The 18,615-nt window shown below is 41.0% G+C and overlaps 1 protein-coding gene across 1 annotated transcript in view; it reads right to left on the bottom strand.

Moving 5' to 3' along the window:
- nkd1 (NKD inhibitor of WNT signaling pathway 1) overlaps window positions 1-18,393 on the bottom strand; it is a 32,722-nt gene extending 14,329 nt beyond the window's left edge. The window contains exons 1-3 of the mRNA XM_005727627.1: window positions 18,187-18,393; window positions 18,038-18,070; window positions 17,669-17,808 (exon numbers count right to left, since the gene is read on the bottom strand). Coding sequence (XP_005727684.1) covers window positions 17,669-17,808; window positions 18,038-18,070; window positions 18,187-18,211 — 198 coding nt within the window. The 5' untranslated portion in view covers window positions 18,212-18,393. The remainder of the gene's footprint in view (window positions 1-17,668; window positions 17,809-18,037; window positions 18,071-18,186) is intronic.
- Window positions 18,394-18,615: the final 222 nt, after the last annotated feature.

Raw genomic sequence — 18,615 nt, 5'->3', positions numbered from 1 at the left:
GAGGAAAATTATACGAATTTGATTTTGAGGTTACTTATCCCTGGGATTTCCAGTAAATGTTCTAGTAAGCTGCAGTTATCTTAAATAAAGTATCATTATAGGTCTGATAATACTAGTGTTTACTAGTGGAAGTTTTAATTTCTTATACAAAGTCTCTTGTTTTAAAGAAAATTATTCAGCCTGAGTTCGGTTAATCACTACTTGCCCCAGTCACAGAGACTCCCTTCCACAGTACACATATCTCACTACTAAAGTGCTAAAATAATACAGAATAACACTGCATGATTACTAGATAAAGTATTGACTTCTCTTTTTATATCAGTATACATAATTCCACCTCATTTTTAAACTCAGATAGTGAAAAAGCCACAAAGGAGTGAGACTGTTGATGTGTGCGAACCTATTCAGATGGTTTATAGACACTGTCACAGTCACTTAACCCCAGAAAAACAAAATCAATCCACAACAAACATTCCTTTAATTCCTTACGCACCAAAAAACAGACCCTCACGCACGCACACAAACAGCATCTTGAATGTGTTTCAGTTTTTTGATGAATGATCCAGAATTATTGAGGGGTTAGCCAAGAACATGAGAAAAAGGGGGAAGAGGAATGTACTAATTGGTTGTTGTCTGTGGTGATGGATGGGAGCTATATTATTAGCATGCTGGGGTTACTCTCTGGGATTTGCTCTGGTCAGTGTTAAGAAGAAAATATCTCAGGATTTTTTTCTTTTTTTTTGTAATTTCACATGCACACACCCACACACAAGCAGATCCAAACACATTCGCCTTCTCCTCTGATCAAAACTCTCTAACCACAAATAGATGTGAAAATACCAAAAGACCAAACAGAAATAATTCTAAAACTGGAACAGAACAACCTTATTTCTCCTCTAAAGTGCATTTCCCTTTTCCATGTAGCATGTCAATGATTATTTTTGACAGTCTAATTAAAAACTTCATGTTGTAAAGCTGTCAAGTATAAAGATATAAAGGTTAAATCTGACTTACAAAAGTACTTTACCTTGAAGCATAACTTCTGTCTTTGGCAATGATGGATCAAATCACCAAAATGCCATTTAGTTCTAAAAATAAACATTGTTTGCTTCAAGGTTTCCCACCACTCAATTGGTCACAAGAACAATAAAGCAATTTTTTTGTTTAGCAACAGAAAAGGGAAGATTTTTACTGCAAAACTAAGATTCTTGGATTATTTGTGCGTTTTATGTGACCTATTTATATAATATGCAGTCAAGGTTTCCAAATAACGAGGTCAGCATATATACAAGTAATTCTCACAAGCCAAATCCTCACTAGACTCTGCTCTTCAGTCTTTATAAGGTCATCTCAAACATGCTGCTATGGATGTAACAACCAAAGCCCCACCCACCTGCTGTTTAAACCTTCTGTTTGCAACAGGCGGCCAATTAGAAGAAAGTTGGCTTCATGAGAGGGTTGCCTTAAAAGGGAGAGAGTGAGCTGAGGGAATTCACAAACGGCCAATATGAGATAGCCAAGATTATTCTGAATAATTGAAGAAAAAAAGGTGGCGCTGGAAATAAGAATTACAGGTCCCTGTTTAACGTCCTCAACACAACTGTTATGTCATTCCAAATAAAAGATGATTGTTTCTAGTTATCTTTTCTTTTCAGCTACACAAATGTCCTTTTTTGTTATTTTATCACCCAATTCTAGATGCAATACGAGTCAAAAACTCCACCAAAAAACACCTGAAATAGAAACAACAAATACTCATTTGCACATAATGAATACATTAAAAAAATGCCATTAAAATCACATACTAGCAGCTATAGTTGATCTTAAATATAAAAGTCACATTTTTCAAAACCACAAAAATAAAAGTTTGAACTCATTCGTGCTGGTTGGATTTGAAATGAAAAAGCTCAACATGGATTTGCCCTAAACTGCGATGCTGGTCATCCTCTTGAAATGTATTTCTGAACTAATGAGTGGAGACGAGGCTCGACTGATGCAACATTTACAAACACGTAATGAGTCTGAATGCTCAGGGCTATCAAACGAGAAGACCGTGTCTCATTAAATTCACACACAGTGTGTGTCCGCAATAATCTTGAAAATGCATGTAAAACAGTAACCACAACAGAGCCATCAATCTTATTTGGAAAAGAAATGAGGTAGTAATGGGCATCTATGGGACTCTTGTAAATTCAGAGGGCAGAGGTCACTGTGACAGAGCGCTTCAAAGAGAAGATGCCCTTTCACCCCTCTCATCTACAGTAGCACAACCTCAGCTTAGACAAAATTTAAACCTCCATAATGACATAAAATCCACACTGACGCACTGTTGATCTGACTCTGTTATACAATAGGTGTTACAGCATTAGGTGTTTGCACTCCTGTTTCTCATTGAGGCAGTTTTATGAAAACTCAATCATGGAGTTACTTTCCAGTAGTGTCTCTGTGGGATTCAGCCCAAACTGCAGCCTCCAGGGCACAAACAAACATTTTTTTCTTGACTTGGGACCAGCTAAAACAATTTCCTGACATGATGTTAAATGTTCTGTGGAAACCAGAGCATAAAGCATTTCGCTTTCAATAGCAGCCCGTTCTTTCAGAGCTTCTTCGAGCGTTTTAGTGTAAGCGTACACGTGTGAATCCTGTGTGCTTTAAAGTTGTTCAATCCCCTTCACCAGAAAGTGATTTATTACTGGACTGTAACACAGAACACAGTGTGCCAGTCCCATTACAACATCCCATCTACATTGCTCACTGGTCTGAAGGCCTGTTTAGTTTGGCCATTGGAACTGTTTTGGAAACCTCATCAACGGTACACTTTATAAATATGGATTTGGAAGTGCCAAAGACGGATGAAATGTTTAATAATATTTATTGTGCTAACATCATATACAGTGTTACAACTTTAAATGTCTTTTATTTGTCTTATTTATTAACAAAACTGTCAGATGTTAGACGTTATAAAAAAGAATGCCAAATTAACATCATCTGTTTCATTGATTGGGGTTACATTAGTATAAAGCAAACTAAAAATAAAATATTATCTGGTGCTAAAACTGTGTTGAAAAGATTTCAACCTTCCAAAACCCATTAGTCAGAAAATGTGTCTTTAGATAGTCTAGACATAGATGGCGGGTTTACATACCTCTTTGTCCATGTTTAACTCTTTATTAAAGATGTTTTATAATTTACTACTTATTTTGTGATTTTGGCTGTTAAATTACAAAATAAGAGAGTGCTCATAAAATGGGCGGGTCAATGGTAAAAGCAGGTTAACGTCACACTATTTTATTTAAATTGGCAATATGTGTAAGATAGCAAAGTCCAAATCCAAAGGTAGCAAGCTACAAAAAAACGATGACTGATACAAATTTCCAATATTTATTTGTTAACTAAAGGGAAAATGATGAGGTCACTGTTTATTAACGTCGTAGCAATGTACTTCAACTACCTTACAAATTGTATGTATTTGTATAGTGCTTTACTAGTCCCTAAGGACCCCAAAAGCGCTTTACACAACCAGTCATCCACCCATTCACACACTGGTGATGGCAGCTACATTGTAGCCACAGCCACCCTGGGCTGTACTGACAGAGGCGAAGCTGCCGGACAGTGGTGCCACCGGGGCCTCTGACCACCGTCCTTGTGCCCAAGGACACACGACAGAGACTGTCCAAGCCGGGGCTCGAACCGGCAACCTTCCGACTACAAGGCGAACTCCCAACTCTTGAGCCACGATCGCCCCCATTGTTGTAAACAAAGCTGCCTGGGTAGCCTTCGCAGGAGGCAACACACATGAAACCACTAGCACCCTGTGAGTTCACTAGGCAGTTCCCACACAGATGCAATCAGACATCTTTGTACAATGGAGCTGTCAGGCTGAAGACTGTTTAAAGTTTTTATAGCAGTGTGCATGAGACAGAATCAAAGCTAATATGGATATATTTGTCATAGCCCAACCTGATACGAAGCCAATTTAATTCTAAATAATTTGTTGTAGCACATTCTGAAGGAAATTAAATTAAAATGCCACAGTCCTATTAACACATTTTACAAATTATTTTCATCTTGCTTCGGGTAGACAACCTCACGGTACTAAAACGTTGGCCTTGTTGGCAGTTAAAATAATATTTTCTGAGATTAATGTCAGTGCGGGGTGAGACACATGGATTGTGTTTTGGCTAGATCCAAATGTGGCAAAGACCTGACAATGGGTAGGAAGGGGCACACAGTTTACTTTAGTAACACCCGGAGCGCTAAAGGCGGATTTGGAAAGGAATCGGTGTTACGAACAGACCAGGATGTCAGAGTGAAACGAGAGACAGCACTGATGGAACCAATGGAGACAAACGAAGGCTGACGACCAGAGAGTATCCGAGCTCCTGACGTGAAAGGAACGAAGAAAGCAGGTGAGGGATCTTCCTTTTGAAGCCATCCCCATGGTCACCAGACTACTGCCTGAAAATTGTAAAAAATAAAATGACTCAAAGGATCCCTTATTTGAATCCTGAAATAATCAGATAAGTCCCTGATGCAGATCGTGATGTCTGGACAGACCTTTTATCCAGCCTAACCCAGATAAAAGGTCTTAAAATACCTAGTGGAGGCTCTGTACCTGCCTATCATATCCACCATGCAAAATCATCTGGAAGTCTGACTGGCAACAGTTTTATTTTTCAGCATGACACTAATCCCAAACATATATCAAGGCAGTAAAGGTATATCCAGGTATGCTTTTACTGCACTGGCAGTAAAAGCATACCTGGATAGGTCTGTGAAGGTTCTCAGTCATCCAGGTCATCGTAGTCAAAGGAGCTTGCAAAGAAAAGCGTCTGGACTTTAAATCAGGTTTAAATCTGGGACTCTCTGCCATTTGACCTTAGAACTGAAGAAGCTTCTCGGATGAGAGGTGAAACGTCTTCAAGCAACTTAAAAAAGTCAAGACGCTTTTCTTTGCAAGCTCTTTTGACCATACCTGAATAGAGAAACACACAGTGGAACACTATCACTCATGGATTGGCCTCCCCAGAGCCTGAGCCTCAACATTATTGATGAAGTGCACGATCATCTTGACAGACAATGAAGCAAAAGGCAGCCACATCCAAAGAAGAGCTTTGAATGTCTTTCAAGAAGCCTGTAAACATATTCCAGAAGACAACTTAAAGAATTTAGAAGAAAGCTTGTCTAAGTGAGTTCAAAATAATAACAACTGTGGTCATATCAAATATTGACATTCTAGCTTGTTACAATCATCCAAACTCTGTTTTTTCCTCATATACTGTTTTTCCAGTAACTGAGTGGGTTTGGTCTTGCCTCCCTGGATAGAGCAAGGAGACAGCAAAAGTGAAAAAGTGAGCACATGTCAGCACAGAACCAACTTGCAGAGTTAAGTTAGAAAGTTGCCTCTAGTGTCATTCTTACACAGGCACTGCAGACATGGACCCCACTGGGCCACTTTTTCTTCAAGTCTGTGTTTGAAGGAAAATGGTACATTAAAGTGCAAGTAATATGTACTTGTATGTGATTGTGGGGAAAGTCCCACAAGGCTTCTTGGTCTCTATGCTGTCTGCCTTCATGACCCACCACACAGGCTGACAATTTATGCGACTGACGACAGCTCTCCCTGATCGCGCGCCAGGGCTCAGTGGAGTCAGGCCTCGAGAGCAATGGCAGCACTACTGGCACTCCATCAAAACCCAGGAAAAATCTCATTAGAACTGCGGCCCTCCCTCCGTTGCAAGAAAACACCTTCAGAGTTGCACAGTTCTGAGCAGCGGTGCGGACTTGAAGCGGCGAGCAATGCACACAGACAGCCATTTAGCCAAACAGGCAAGACAGGCAGAAAGTGGAAATAGCAGCGATGCTTCTCCAAGTATGGCTGCTTCCCTGAGTCTTTCAAACACGGGAGGGCTGAGGGCACTGACACTTACATAAAAGCCACCAGGCACTGGAAGGGGTGAAGAAGAGTACTGCAGAAAGTGAGAAGTGATTACTCTCACTTGTAAAAGATTCGCAACCACAACATGTTCAATATTTGCATTTATATATGTTAATTCACAGGCCATATCACAGAATACAAACATATGACTTGCGCATCCTCATACCAGGTATGTGAAGACACACTGAAGTTGTCACCATATATTTATACATATTTCCATAAATCTAGTCCACTTGGCAACCGGAATGATTTTGACTGATTCCGAGTAACCTGGACTGAAGCCATTAGGAAAGTTCATGAATTACTAATGGAGAAAACAGCTGTATAGCATGGGGATTTTTCCGAAGCTCCAAAGCACACACACACAGCCCCAGTGCTGAAAACCAAGAGTAAAACAACCACAAAAAATCTTATTAGTTTTAGAACTGCAAATTAGCTTATAGGTGTAGTGTTACCTCAAGAGAGGACCCCCTCCCCCCCTCACCATCCTAAAAAGTAAAGTGAGGCAATTTCAAAGGACTGAGCTACACACCTCTTGGAATCTGGAGCAGTACCTATCCTGCAATGTATGCTAAGCGTCACGGTGGTGCTGCTGAAGGAAAAAAATGGACCACCAATAATCATCAAAAAACAGTTTAGACCTGGATTCAAGCTTCTTTTTCAGCTCTTTATGCTGGAGTGCTCCTCACCTTCCAGCAACATTAAACAGCCTCATTCAAAACACTACATAGCAGTAAAACATGATGCTCTGAGATGGAGCCAAGATAGAGGGTGTTGATGTGAGGTGGTGAAGCAATGCACTGCCTCTGAGTGAGGCTTCAAAGGGGATCAGTTTTCACACATGAAATAAAGATCTCAGATAATCATATAGCATAGCAAAGCTGACGTGAGACGGTCCCATTTATGGAGGGTAGGAGGATGGGGCCAATTTTTAAACCACCTACAGCCTGAGAGCCATGGCAAATTAATGTCTCTGCATTTCTCTCCAGCCAAACATGATAAATCTGTTTTTTTGTTTTTACAAAGAGACTACCAGGCTTATCGTGATATGATGAAGTAGTTTACTGAAATCACTCCAGTAGAACAGATGCTTAGGCTGTCTAAAATTTCAGAGCACTGCAGCACTCTGAACAAATGCGTAAGACACATTTCATAAGTAGTCTGCAATGCCAAAAGGAAGTCATATCTGCTCTGTTTTACAATGCAATTTTATGCCTTTGATAAGAAACTCAATGCCTTTCCAAGGGGTCACAGTAAGAAAATCTTTTGATGTTGAGCCTTTCACATGCACCCTTTCACAAAATAACTGCTATCTGGTGGATGCTTTTAATCTGAAGCACCTTACGGTACATCTGGCGTATGTTAGACGTACTGTATAGTAAACATACTACACAGCTGACCAACACTGTTACCGGTTTAATGAGAAACAAAAACACAACAGAAGGCTTATAATCAGATTACACAATGTGAAAAAGTGTTTCCTCTCCTTCATCTCAACCACTTTGTCTGCGTTGATTTTTCACCCCCTCTACAGAAAGAGCAACACTTAAGTTGAGTGGATAACAAACCTAAAGAATAATTGAGCAATTGCAACTCCTTAAACTTTGTCGACTAAAGAGGGCTAAATGTGTAATTTGACGTCTCAGAGGGAGCTTCAAAGACATACACACTCTCTGCAGACTCGGCGGCCCCATGCCTGACACCCCCTCAGTCACGGCACACCCACCTCTCTTCCTGCACCCCAGGAAGGAAATTATAGCCACAGAGTTTGGATCCATCACCAGGCAGGTTGGAGGAAGCAGCTCTATGATTAAAGTGTGCATGGTCAGCAATACACAAAGCTGGAAGGGTTTGAGGAGGCTGCACATGCCGGAGGGCTTACCGTGTTAACTCCAGTTCACAACACAGGTCATGGAGAGATTCTCCACACACAAACATACACACACACACACACCAGGGTAAAAAAAATCCTTGCATATGGTGTGGCTCAGCAGACCTTGCCCTGTGTGTTGTATGCTAAATTAAACGACATGTGTCCGTGTGGTGAAAGTGCAAATTTTGCACACGTGTTGGCTTTCTCTTCAAATTCATTTGTTGTTATTGCTTTTTTGTTTTTGTTTTTTTACACCACCATCAAGGGCAGCGAATGGATGCCTTTCCTTTATGGAGCGATAGTGCACAGCCACCAGTCATTTCTCCACGTCAGATTAACATTGCAAACACTGCTGGTCACATTACCTCACCCACATCAAAGGCTGCCTCCTGAAAGGCTCAGTGGAATATTAGCAGAGATTTACAGCCCTCATCTCTATGCTTCAGAAACATGCTGATCCAAAGTAATCTCCCTCCCCCTCTCGCTTTTTTTGTGTTCTATGTGTGAAGTTGGCCAACACTTTAATGACCCATTTACAAAACTTTTACACCTGCAAAGATAAGCTTTTACAACTCAGCCAGCCCCTCGGGCAGTAAACCCTGCGTGTTACTTGAGGTAACAACCTTGATTAGCTTTTGAAAAATATGTAACCACTGCGATTAACATTTATCACAGTGTTTATCAAAGCCACATCTTGCCAGACAGGAGGAGAGGGGGGAAGCATGGTGTCAAGATCAAGAGTCTAACGCCATGATCGTCCCTACAGCAATTTAGACAACTCATCACGTTTGTTTCGTTTCCTACAACGGGAGAATTATTGGGCTTCATCTAGGAAACTTTTCTTACTTTGTTCAAACCCTACTTGAGATATTGTAGAGTATTAAAAAATAACAGAGCCAGCTCTGCCAGGATTAGATATACTTTGCCAAAGCTGTATACAAAACTATTAGCATGCATGCACACAGGTAACAGCAGTTACCACTCCAACATGTTAACCGTAGTCATTCTGCGTCTTCTTTTACTGAGATGTCTACAGTTGAACTTCTAGTTCAGAGTTCATAGAAAACAGTCACAGACAGACATAAAGATTACATGTGAACAGAAAGCAAGGTTTTTATTTTAACTTTTTCTTTGGGAGTCAAGAGAGTTAAATGGGATATGAGCAAGAGGTTAATCCTTATAACATGTTCTCAACCAGCCAGTGAACTGCATTTTGGGAACGCCAATTCTCAAGTGAAAGCTACAGTTTCGAAGAGAATGGAGACGGCCTGTCGCTTGGCCTTGATTTACAGGTGGTTCCCGTCTGCCAAAAGTAACAAATCACAACATTATGGCCCTCTGAATTCAGAGCCAAGCCCAGTTCCAAAGAATAGGGAAAAGAGAATAGGAGCAGATTAACAGAGAAGAGAGGGTGTCTTACACAAAATGACACACCTCATCTCCAAAAGCGTATGTGGTTAGATATCTCATGAAATTTGTTCCATTTTGAACCTTTCTTGGCAAAAAGGGCAGAGCAGTTCTTCTGGGGTTATCGAGTGCATGCATGCACTATGGTTGGTTAATTTGCCAAATATATTGGCACAACTACTTCCAAGGTGTAAAGAAGAGGTCAAAACTTCAGCAGCATTTGTATAAAGAACAATTTCATTGCTAGGCTGAAGCAGCTTCTGAGTATATGGGCATTGGCATAGGTCATCATCTGGTGGAGGTTTTTCTTGTTTTGTTTTATTTTGTTTTATTTACTGATCTGACTTAAGAGCTGTACTAGAGCTAAGAGTTGTAAACTGACAGAGATTCTCATCATGTAAGACTGGCAAATCTAGTGATGTAAAGATCTGTATGATCCAGGTTAAGTACGGTGGAGGAAAGCACCAATGTGAAGGTGTTTCTGTGTCCATCACATTTGTAACTAACACGTTATTTCAGAGACCATTCTAGGTTAGCTAGTTTACTTTTAGTAGCTCTCCAGGAGAACCAGGCTGTGCATTTTAACAGAATATTGTATTTGCCAAATGTGTCAGTCATTACTGCAAAATAGGATGGATTATATATTTAAGACAAATGCTTGGAAACACTCTTGCTTCCGTGTCTGAGTGCAAGACTCAATGTGTTACATTGTGTCTAGAGGGTTTTAGTAATTAGTCAAAGCTCTCTTTGAGGAGAGACAGTCCTTCAGTCGTCTGGGTGGCTTCAGACGCCAGTCTCAAGTACTGCAAAGTGTGGGAGGAAAAGGGTTTTAGTCAAGAAGTCTACCTCGAGGGCAGCAAGACAGTGACAGGCACTTCAGCCTTTTACCAAAGACAAATGAGAAGATCCACCCCAGTAACTTCACATGCCAGTGGCTACAGTTTAAAGTTTTTGCTCCAAAATAGCATAAAATGCATGATGATGATGTTTCCACGATGTTTTAAAATCTTACATTTTCTGAACAAAATCATAATTTGTATGTAAGTTTGTAATGTTTTAAGAAAGGACTCTTTTTGAGCAATTTTTCATTATTGGATATACTACATGTCAGATTAAAAGCTGGCACACACCAAATATCTCATCTACTAAGCTAGTTTTGTAAGGTCTCTTTTAGGTCTGCCTTCTGGGCTCATTCCAGCCACCATACACAAGAAAACAACCTGTAGATTAAATGCCATAAAATCAGATCTTTGTAATCAAGTTCCCCCAAATGACAGTTGCTGGTGCATTTATTCAAAGCCAAATACTAAACCTTGTCACTGTAATAAACAGTGGGACTCCGCGTGGTAGGTGGCAGTTATGAAAACCTCTAACATGTGCATGCTGACCAGATGGGACTGACCTCAACACCAAGGTGGCCAAATTCTTCCTTTCTGCCTGTGCACACTCATGCTCATGCACTCACACACACATGAACGCGCAGCATGTTTGGAGCAGCCATCTTGCCAGCCACAAGCCACCACCTCAAAACATCGCTCACATCTGACCTTTTAACTGTGGACTTATAATCTCTGTAATTACAGAGAGTGTTTCAACTTAGCAAGTAAACATAGCAGCAGAAATAGACACTTCAACTACTATATACAAGCGCGCTGGTGCCAGAGGCACGTTTCTATTCATAGCTGACTGGAATTAGTGGCTTGTGTCACTGCTCACCATAATGAACTTGCCGTGGAGTAGTTACACAATTGCAAACTGCTTCCACATTTTACTAACATTGTTCATATTAAAGCATAGATAAAATTAAAAATAAAATTCCTAATGGTTTAATAGACCAGCTGCATTGTGTCAGAATCGTAATTGCCATAAATAGCATACAGGAAGCATTAACATCCTTTATGAACAATGACAATGAGAAGATCAGAGTAATATACACAAATGTAGGTTTCAATTTAGACAGAAGGGGATTTAATTTAATGTTGTTTGAATTGGGTTCCAAATATAAAGTTGTCTAAATGAAGAGGAAGTATTTGATGGTAAAAAACAGGACACTTTAACACTCTAAATACACGCCTATGGTAATAAGACTTGCACATCATCTCTCATAAACCCACAGCCAAACCTATATTTACATTTCAGACCATGTTGTAAGTCTAAAGAGCTTGAAAATTAGACTGCAGTCCCTAAAGACGTACAAATCCTACATTTAAGAATTTTTTTACATGTGAGTGGGACATTTCTGTTGCTATTAAAAAGTTAAGCGAAGAAGTTGTGAGTTTGAAAGACAGGGTAAATGGCTCTTTGGGGAGCAGAGGGCTGATCTTCTCCATTCAGTTCCTACAGGGTGAGGTCCTCCTTGGATTGTGGCACCTGTGGAGAATAAACACACCGGGGGTGGACAGCTTTCCTTTCAGCAGGGTTGATCTTCTGTTTAACTTTCCTTCCACTAAAAACATCCCCTAACAGACAATCCAGACCTCCTCCATCCCTGGCGCCACAGGAAAAGTTGAGGAGCCCTGGAACCTCTGTCAGTAAGAGGCACAATGCTCTCCCACCTCTGTTTACCTAAACCCACTTCCTCCATTCCCTCCACCTCAGGTGGCCTTAGAGCCCTGGTCACCAAAGAGCACAAACACAAGGAGGATAAATACACCAGCAGGGTTCAAGGAAGCTGTGAACTCCATCAGTGGCATTTCCCTAGGTCCAGTTTGTAAGACAAAGATGCGGAAGAGAATCACACTGAGACTATTAGCTGTGATAAATAGATTCACATAACAGGATAAACACATGGATAGTGCGTGTATGTATATCAGTGAGTGCTTCTGCGTTTCATGGTCCACAAGTGTGCATGTTCACTACACACTCATGAGAGCTTGATCGCAGTTTTATGCAGATGTTAATCTTGTCTTATATGAGAGTCAGTTTGAGTGCTCAGTCAAATTATTCAGCACTTACTGCATGGGCCACAGCGCAACCCGCAGGGGAACCCGATAAACAAACAACAGAGAATTATTCAGGGTTTAAACACTTAAACACCCACTTCAGCTGAGCCTTTTAAGTGGGTGATTAAATTGAGCACTGAGCTCCCACAGAAACCCCAGGACCACCGCAGGGTCCCCAGTCACCTAGAGTTTTCTCCCAGACCCATGCACACAACGCCGCCTATCCCGGAAGTATGAAAGTCTAGTTTTGCATTCGCTTTACGCAAGAAAAACATGGAAAAATAACTACAACATATCAGACCACAGCTTTCTCATCCTCTCAATCTTCAAAATTTTGCAATTGGCTCCGAGAAACTTCTAGCTATCTACATGTTTTACATTTTATTACTCTTATTTATAACTTCATGTTTCTTGTCAAAAATGTAAAAAGCAAAACATTTATAAGTTTAGCATGTCCCATGCAGAAACACATCAAAAAAGATAATGACGTCAGTTAAAGAAACTCTGTAATTAGAGTGGCACCATCCATACTGTTTACTACTTATCAGCCATTTCAATCCACAGGGAGACTAAAGAGGAGAACATCCTCTATCCATTCTTTCGAGTCGTGAAATAAATACCACCCTCAAGTGTGGAACAAAACTCTCCAGCCAGAAAGACACTTTGATCAACAGCTATCCGTTGCTCCGTACTGAGCATATATTTGGGAAAACAAAGCACAATCTCAGCTGCTAATCCCCTGAGATTCAGAGCACATTCCCGTGGAAGCCTTTGATCTGTGAAGTGCATCCGGACAGCTGACTCCAGACACACTGCACACTTACATGCACACGCTTGAACAGATATGCACATACGTGAGCATTTCACTCTGGCTAATGACATGTTAATAATTTTATGTCTACTGAGACCTACAGTGACAGTTCCTTCACAAAGAATATGTTAAAGACTTCTACGTCTTAATAAATTCCGTTGTAGGTATAATATGGTGAAATATATGGAAATTGATTCATTAAATTTAATAAAAAAGAAACACAAGTAACCCTGATCAAGTGTCTAAATGCTACTAGAGCTCAATCTTACACAAAACCTCAACATTCTTTGACATAAAGAAGACACCATTCACAACAGCTGAGAGTTATCCACTCTGCTTTGTCACACAGGAGAAACTCTTCCAGCTTTCAGGAATCTTTTTGACATATGATGCCTGATGTGACATTAAAGCCACGTCCACTTCCTTGAACCTCCCAGTCCCCCAGCTACGCTGATGTCAGCCCAAGACTTCCACAGCATCTTCTCATGGGAAAATAAGAAGAAAATCGCCAAGCCCCTCCATGGCCAGGTGGTACCCCTCCTCCCAAAGGCCAGGGCTTTTCTTCTCTTTAGAGTGTGGCTCCAAACTTTTCTCCCAGCCTCTTCAAAGAGCAACAACAGGCCCTTGGTCCCTTGGGAGCACAGAGGGGGTAGAGCCCAATGGGAGAGGGGCATACGTCACACAGCACGCACAAGAGGGCAGCGGTGGGAAAAGAAAACGCACAGGGAGAAAACAGAAAGAAGGAGAGAAAGAGGAAGAGGAGTCTGCATTTGAAAGGTGCTTTCAGCTTCTAGACAAGGGCCCTTGCTTTGTGAAAACGACAAGGAAAGAAAAAGCACAACAGCAGAAGCGAAAAACGAAAAATGAAGGGGGTGCAAAACCTGCCATGTCTTTTATCAGACTTGGAGGCTGAGGGAATGCGTTTAAAAGCTTTAGGCCTATTTCCAAAAAAACCTTTCTACTTTCAAAAAAACAAAACAAAAACAAATCAAAAACCTAGCAACCAACTGTGAGACAGGAGGAGTTGGGGCCAGAAGTTCCACTGTGATTCACTTCTGAGTTGCATTTGTCGACTGATGTACCTTTGCTTTTTTTCTGCGCTCCTCACAAACTGATGGAAGTTCAGCTGAAGAAAAAAACTAATCCAGGCTTTGGAGAGTGGTAGCTTGGCAAGACTGGACATGGAGGGGGTTTTTTCTATACAGAGGGTAGGGCTTTAGGGTGGAGTGGCCATCAGTGTCACTAAAAACACCCCCTAGCGTGGCCCACTTCAAATGCAGCCTCGTTTCATCAGCCGCAACTGACACAAGGCCACAGGGTGAGCGCAACAAACAGATGGAGGATAGGAAGGGAGAAAGGAGGAGAAGGGAGAAGCAAAAGCGGGGGAAGGGGATTTCAGAATTGAAAGGGAAAACTTATGAAGAAGGCAAGTGACAAGTGGCACTCAGTTCCAAATGAGGTAAGCTCAGAAAGTAGTCACCAGAAACTTGAACTTCCAAGTCCAAAAGTCGTGAAAATCTTCAATCCCTATCAATGTCTCTGTCAGCAAAGAATTTTACAGGCTGCACATAACATATCAGATTTATTGGTACGTGCAGACACCATGCTGTGCACTCGGGCTAAAGTGTGCCAAGGCTCACATGACCTGGATCTCGTGTGTTGAGGACCAACGGGTCCACCTGCCCACACCACTCACTCACTGTCTGCCAAGCTCCCGCAACCTTACATCTGACAACACAAATCATGAATGGGTGTAGAGCCTGCGTGGAATCATCATTAAGTCTTCAAGTGCTTTCAAGTACAAGCATTAGTGTGTCCGTGTGTGCTCGAACACAATTTCAATCTAAAACCATTAAATGAAGAAAAACTGCCAATGTGAGGCACTCTACTGAACAATGACCACTTTAAAATCTGCAGTGTTCTGATGGGGAATATGGTTTGAAGAAAAAAAATGGTTCAAAAGAATTCCAAGCGTGGACTCCCCACTGTTGACACCCGACCCACATTCTGCCGGACCCTGTTTCAGCATGGAGAGGGGGCTTAAAGAATAATGGGTATAAATAACTATCTCACCAGGTATTCTACGCAATATGGACAACTTTTAAAGCAAAGAGAGTAGACTTGTATTTTCGCACAAAAGATTAGCTCCCATTTTTGTTTTATTGTATTTTAAGCTTAAAGCACCGCAGGGCCAGCCTCTTAAACTTCTTCTCACACATCATTAAGTCTTTCAATTTAGTTAAAATGATATGGTAAGCATTTTCTTTAATAGAGGCAAACCTACTTCATTTTAACAACGACTCATGATCACTAAGATAATGCATTATTTATGGAGTCAATGAAACAGGTTTGGAATGACCTCCACTCATGGAATTATTCTGTAAATCCACTGGAAAGGTTGAGACTTGGTATGGTTTGTGTAACTCTTCTTAACAATACTGGGAAGAAAAGCAACACACGGTGCTTATGCCACACAACCCAAACATAAAACGTATGACTATGCAGTTATATAAGACTGTAGGGAAATTACGGAAAGCTATTTCACATCACGACACAGCTTGTAAACCACGTTGCTTCTGATTAATGATTAGGTTAATGTGAATGTTTATTCAAAGGCGACATTCGACCGCTCCCTTATTCACAAGGGGTTTCCGCATGCGGGTAGCTTGGCATATTTTTACTCCAAATGCCCTTCCTGACGCAACTCCCGCGGGATTTGTGTTTCTTCCCGGGATCAAACTGAGTATCTTTTGCTTATTAGGCAAATGTGTAACTCAGTACACTACAGAGCATGAGGGATTGCAAAGTCTTCTCTTTATAAAAATGTAAACTATGCTTCATGCCCTGGGACAGAATGGGGGAAAAAAACATAAATGCTTTAAACTTTAATAATCATTACAGATTTAGAATCCACTTTATAATCACAAAACAAAAGAGAAAAGTGCTCAAATAAATATTGATGTGGAAACAACTTTTCTTCTTTTATTCATTTTCCTTCTGAGTTATAAAATAAGCTATTAGACACCGAGACTTGAATTATTTATACAAGCTGAACTCTAAATTGTTCAAAAACATCCAACCCTTTTGGCGGGGGCCTCATCCATCCTGAGCCAAAACTTCACACATGACTGTTGCTGGGAAAAGCAGCATGTGAATATGTCGAGGAAAAAAGTAACGAATGTTTGTTTTTGCAGTAACAATTTATGGTAATTGCATGATAATAATGTGGTTTTAAATGCTTAAATTGCCCGAAGCATATGAACCCCGCTGAACATATAAACAGCTAAATAAATGGAATGGATTTTTGCAGCAGCAGCAGCTACATGCTCTGAAAAAGAAACATGGGATTCAGATTGTTTTTCCTCCATAAAACCCCTCTTCAAAATACATCCCAGTGCCTGCTGTGAGTGTGATCCTGTTACCATATGATGAAGTTTGCTGCAGCTCTGGGCACATGTCAGGATGAACAATTTTTCATGTACGTAGATGCCAAGCTCCCTACACTTTATTCTACAGCTCCGCTTACCAAATCTACCAAAGAACTCTTGCACCAGCAGACAAAACAACAGCGGATTTTATCTTTGGCTTTGGTGGGAATCAGCAGACCTTTTTGTTGCCTTACACTTTCTCGGGTTGTATGCCAATGACTTCTCATACTAGTGGTTCATTAAGGAATTATAATCTGCATGTGTATTTCTGTCTCACTTGTGTTATTTACAGTTCAAAAGCATGGGCATAACATGGTTTCAGCTTGCTGCATGAAAATGATGCCACGGAGCTGCATGTCGCTGATGATAGGATTCTAGTCTTTAAGAACACTGAACACTAAAGGATCTGTCGAGTATTTTAAAAAGGAAAATCATGCCATGCAATAACACAACAGAATATTACAGTAGGTGTGATATATCCTGGATTGTGGGATGCATTTAATAAATTGATGTATTTCTTCTCAAACTGTCTGGATTGTGAGTGGAGGGACTGATTTTCCTTTTCTTTTTTTTTTCTTTTTTTGGGGGGGGGTTGTTGTTTTTTTAATTCTTGATGGGCTCCAATTCCTCAAACATGCTGCCTTTGAGGAAGGCATGGCAAACCAAAGAGGCTTAACGCTCCTCTGAAGCAATTCCAAAGGATTTTCCCGCTTGACAACAACAGCACCGTGTTTACGGCAATGCCAAAATACAAAACAAGCATGACCTCCAACATTTCTCTCTCCAGCCCTTACGATCCACACTTGTCACCGGACTGTCACACTGAGCTGCTTTCAAGGCTTGATCTATTGTTACCTGAAAAATAATCCCTCAATCAAGTGCATACGGCTGCGCATTTGTGAGCTCAATGGTCTTATTTTGCTCACAGGGAAAACAAAAGTAAGATTGCGATTGGTTTACTTTAATTACCTTTTATCCTGTCATGAGCGACATTTAACTCACCGTGAACAGCCACTGTTAAAAGTTTATCCACCAAAGAGTCAAAAAAGACTGACAACACTTGAGGTTAAATGTAGCTTCGCGTGCTATCGTAGAAGTGGCATTAAAAAAATATGAAATAAAATGTTTTTTTTTTAAATGCTTAAAGTGTGAAACATGTACGAGGAGACACGCAATACTTGAGTTACAAGACAAACTTTACAAATAAAAGAAGTCGTGGAGCAAAACTTCATTGTGAATATCCGAGTGTACGTATACAGTCACACTCACCCGTGCAGTTAACCCGCAGTTATTCTTGTGGTGACAGTCCTGTTGCTCGAGGCGCGAGCTCGTGCAGTAGTATTTCTGCTTCACGAGCCAGTCATCGATTCCCTTCCTCGCCAAACAGGCATTCACTACAAAACTGTCGCCTGAAACACAAAAGCAGCAGTATTAGCAGTGAGTACAAACCGTTTTCTTCCTCTCTCTCTCTAGTGTGTTCACACTACAAGCGCGTTAACCTTCAAAGACTCTCGGAGTCTTCGTGCTGCAATAAACTGAGGCTGATACGGACTCTGGAAACTGCTCCGCTGTTCACAAACTGACCGAAATGCTCAGAAAATGTTTGAGTGCATCATGTAGGGGAATAAGTGCGCTTACCTTCTGGACTCTCCCGCGGTTTACAAATAGCAGCTTTTGAGAAGGAGATAGAAAAAGAAAGACAAGAGACAATGAATGTGTTACTCGAAAGTATCGCAACACCCAGCAACTACAGCTGTGATTTTTCTCTCGGGAATAAGACGTCTTACCATGTTTCGAGTGCAGTTTACCCATTTCTATGCATCGAGTTGGAGTTGAAAACCATTAGATGAATATAATCCAAAGAAGGAATAACAAAAAAATAGAGACGCGCTATCCAGACAGAGGAGCGTCCGTGGAGACCGAGAGCAGACTGCGCTCAGAACAGGACCATAAAACCAAGGAGCCAAACGAGCCTTTGATCCAGAGCGCCGCCACTGACGACACGCGCGATAGACAATAGGCTGTGCGACTTCCTTACACCGATTTCAGATTAAAGCACAAGCGACTGGCGATAGCTCAAGTAAAAATGGACCGAGAGAAGGGCATGTCATTCTGACTTTGAAAATAGCAAATATTTACAATGCGGCACACTCTTAGAGTCTTAAAGACGTAGAGCCAGAAACCAAACCTAATCTGGTTACAGGTGCACCACGGGT

This window comes from Pundamilia nyererei, unplaced genomic scaffold, assembly GCF_000239375.1.
Source record: "Pundamilia nyererei isolate P.nyererei 1_Seehausen unplaced genomic scaffold, PunNye1.0 scaffold00025, whole genome shotgun sequence".
NCBI lineage: Eukaryota > Metazoa > Chordata > Actinopteri > Cichliformes > Cichlidae > Pundamilia > Pundamilia nyererei.
This window is presented reverse-complemented; position numbering and strand designations above follow the sequence as displayed.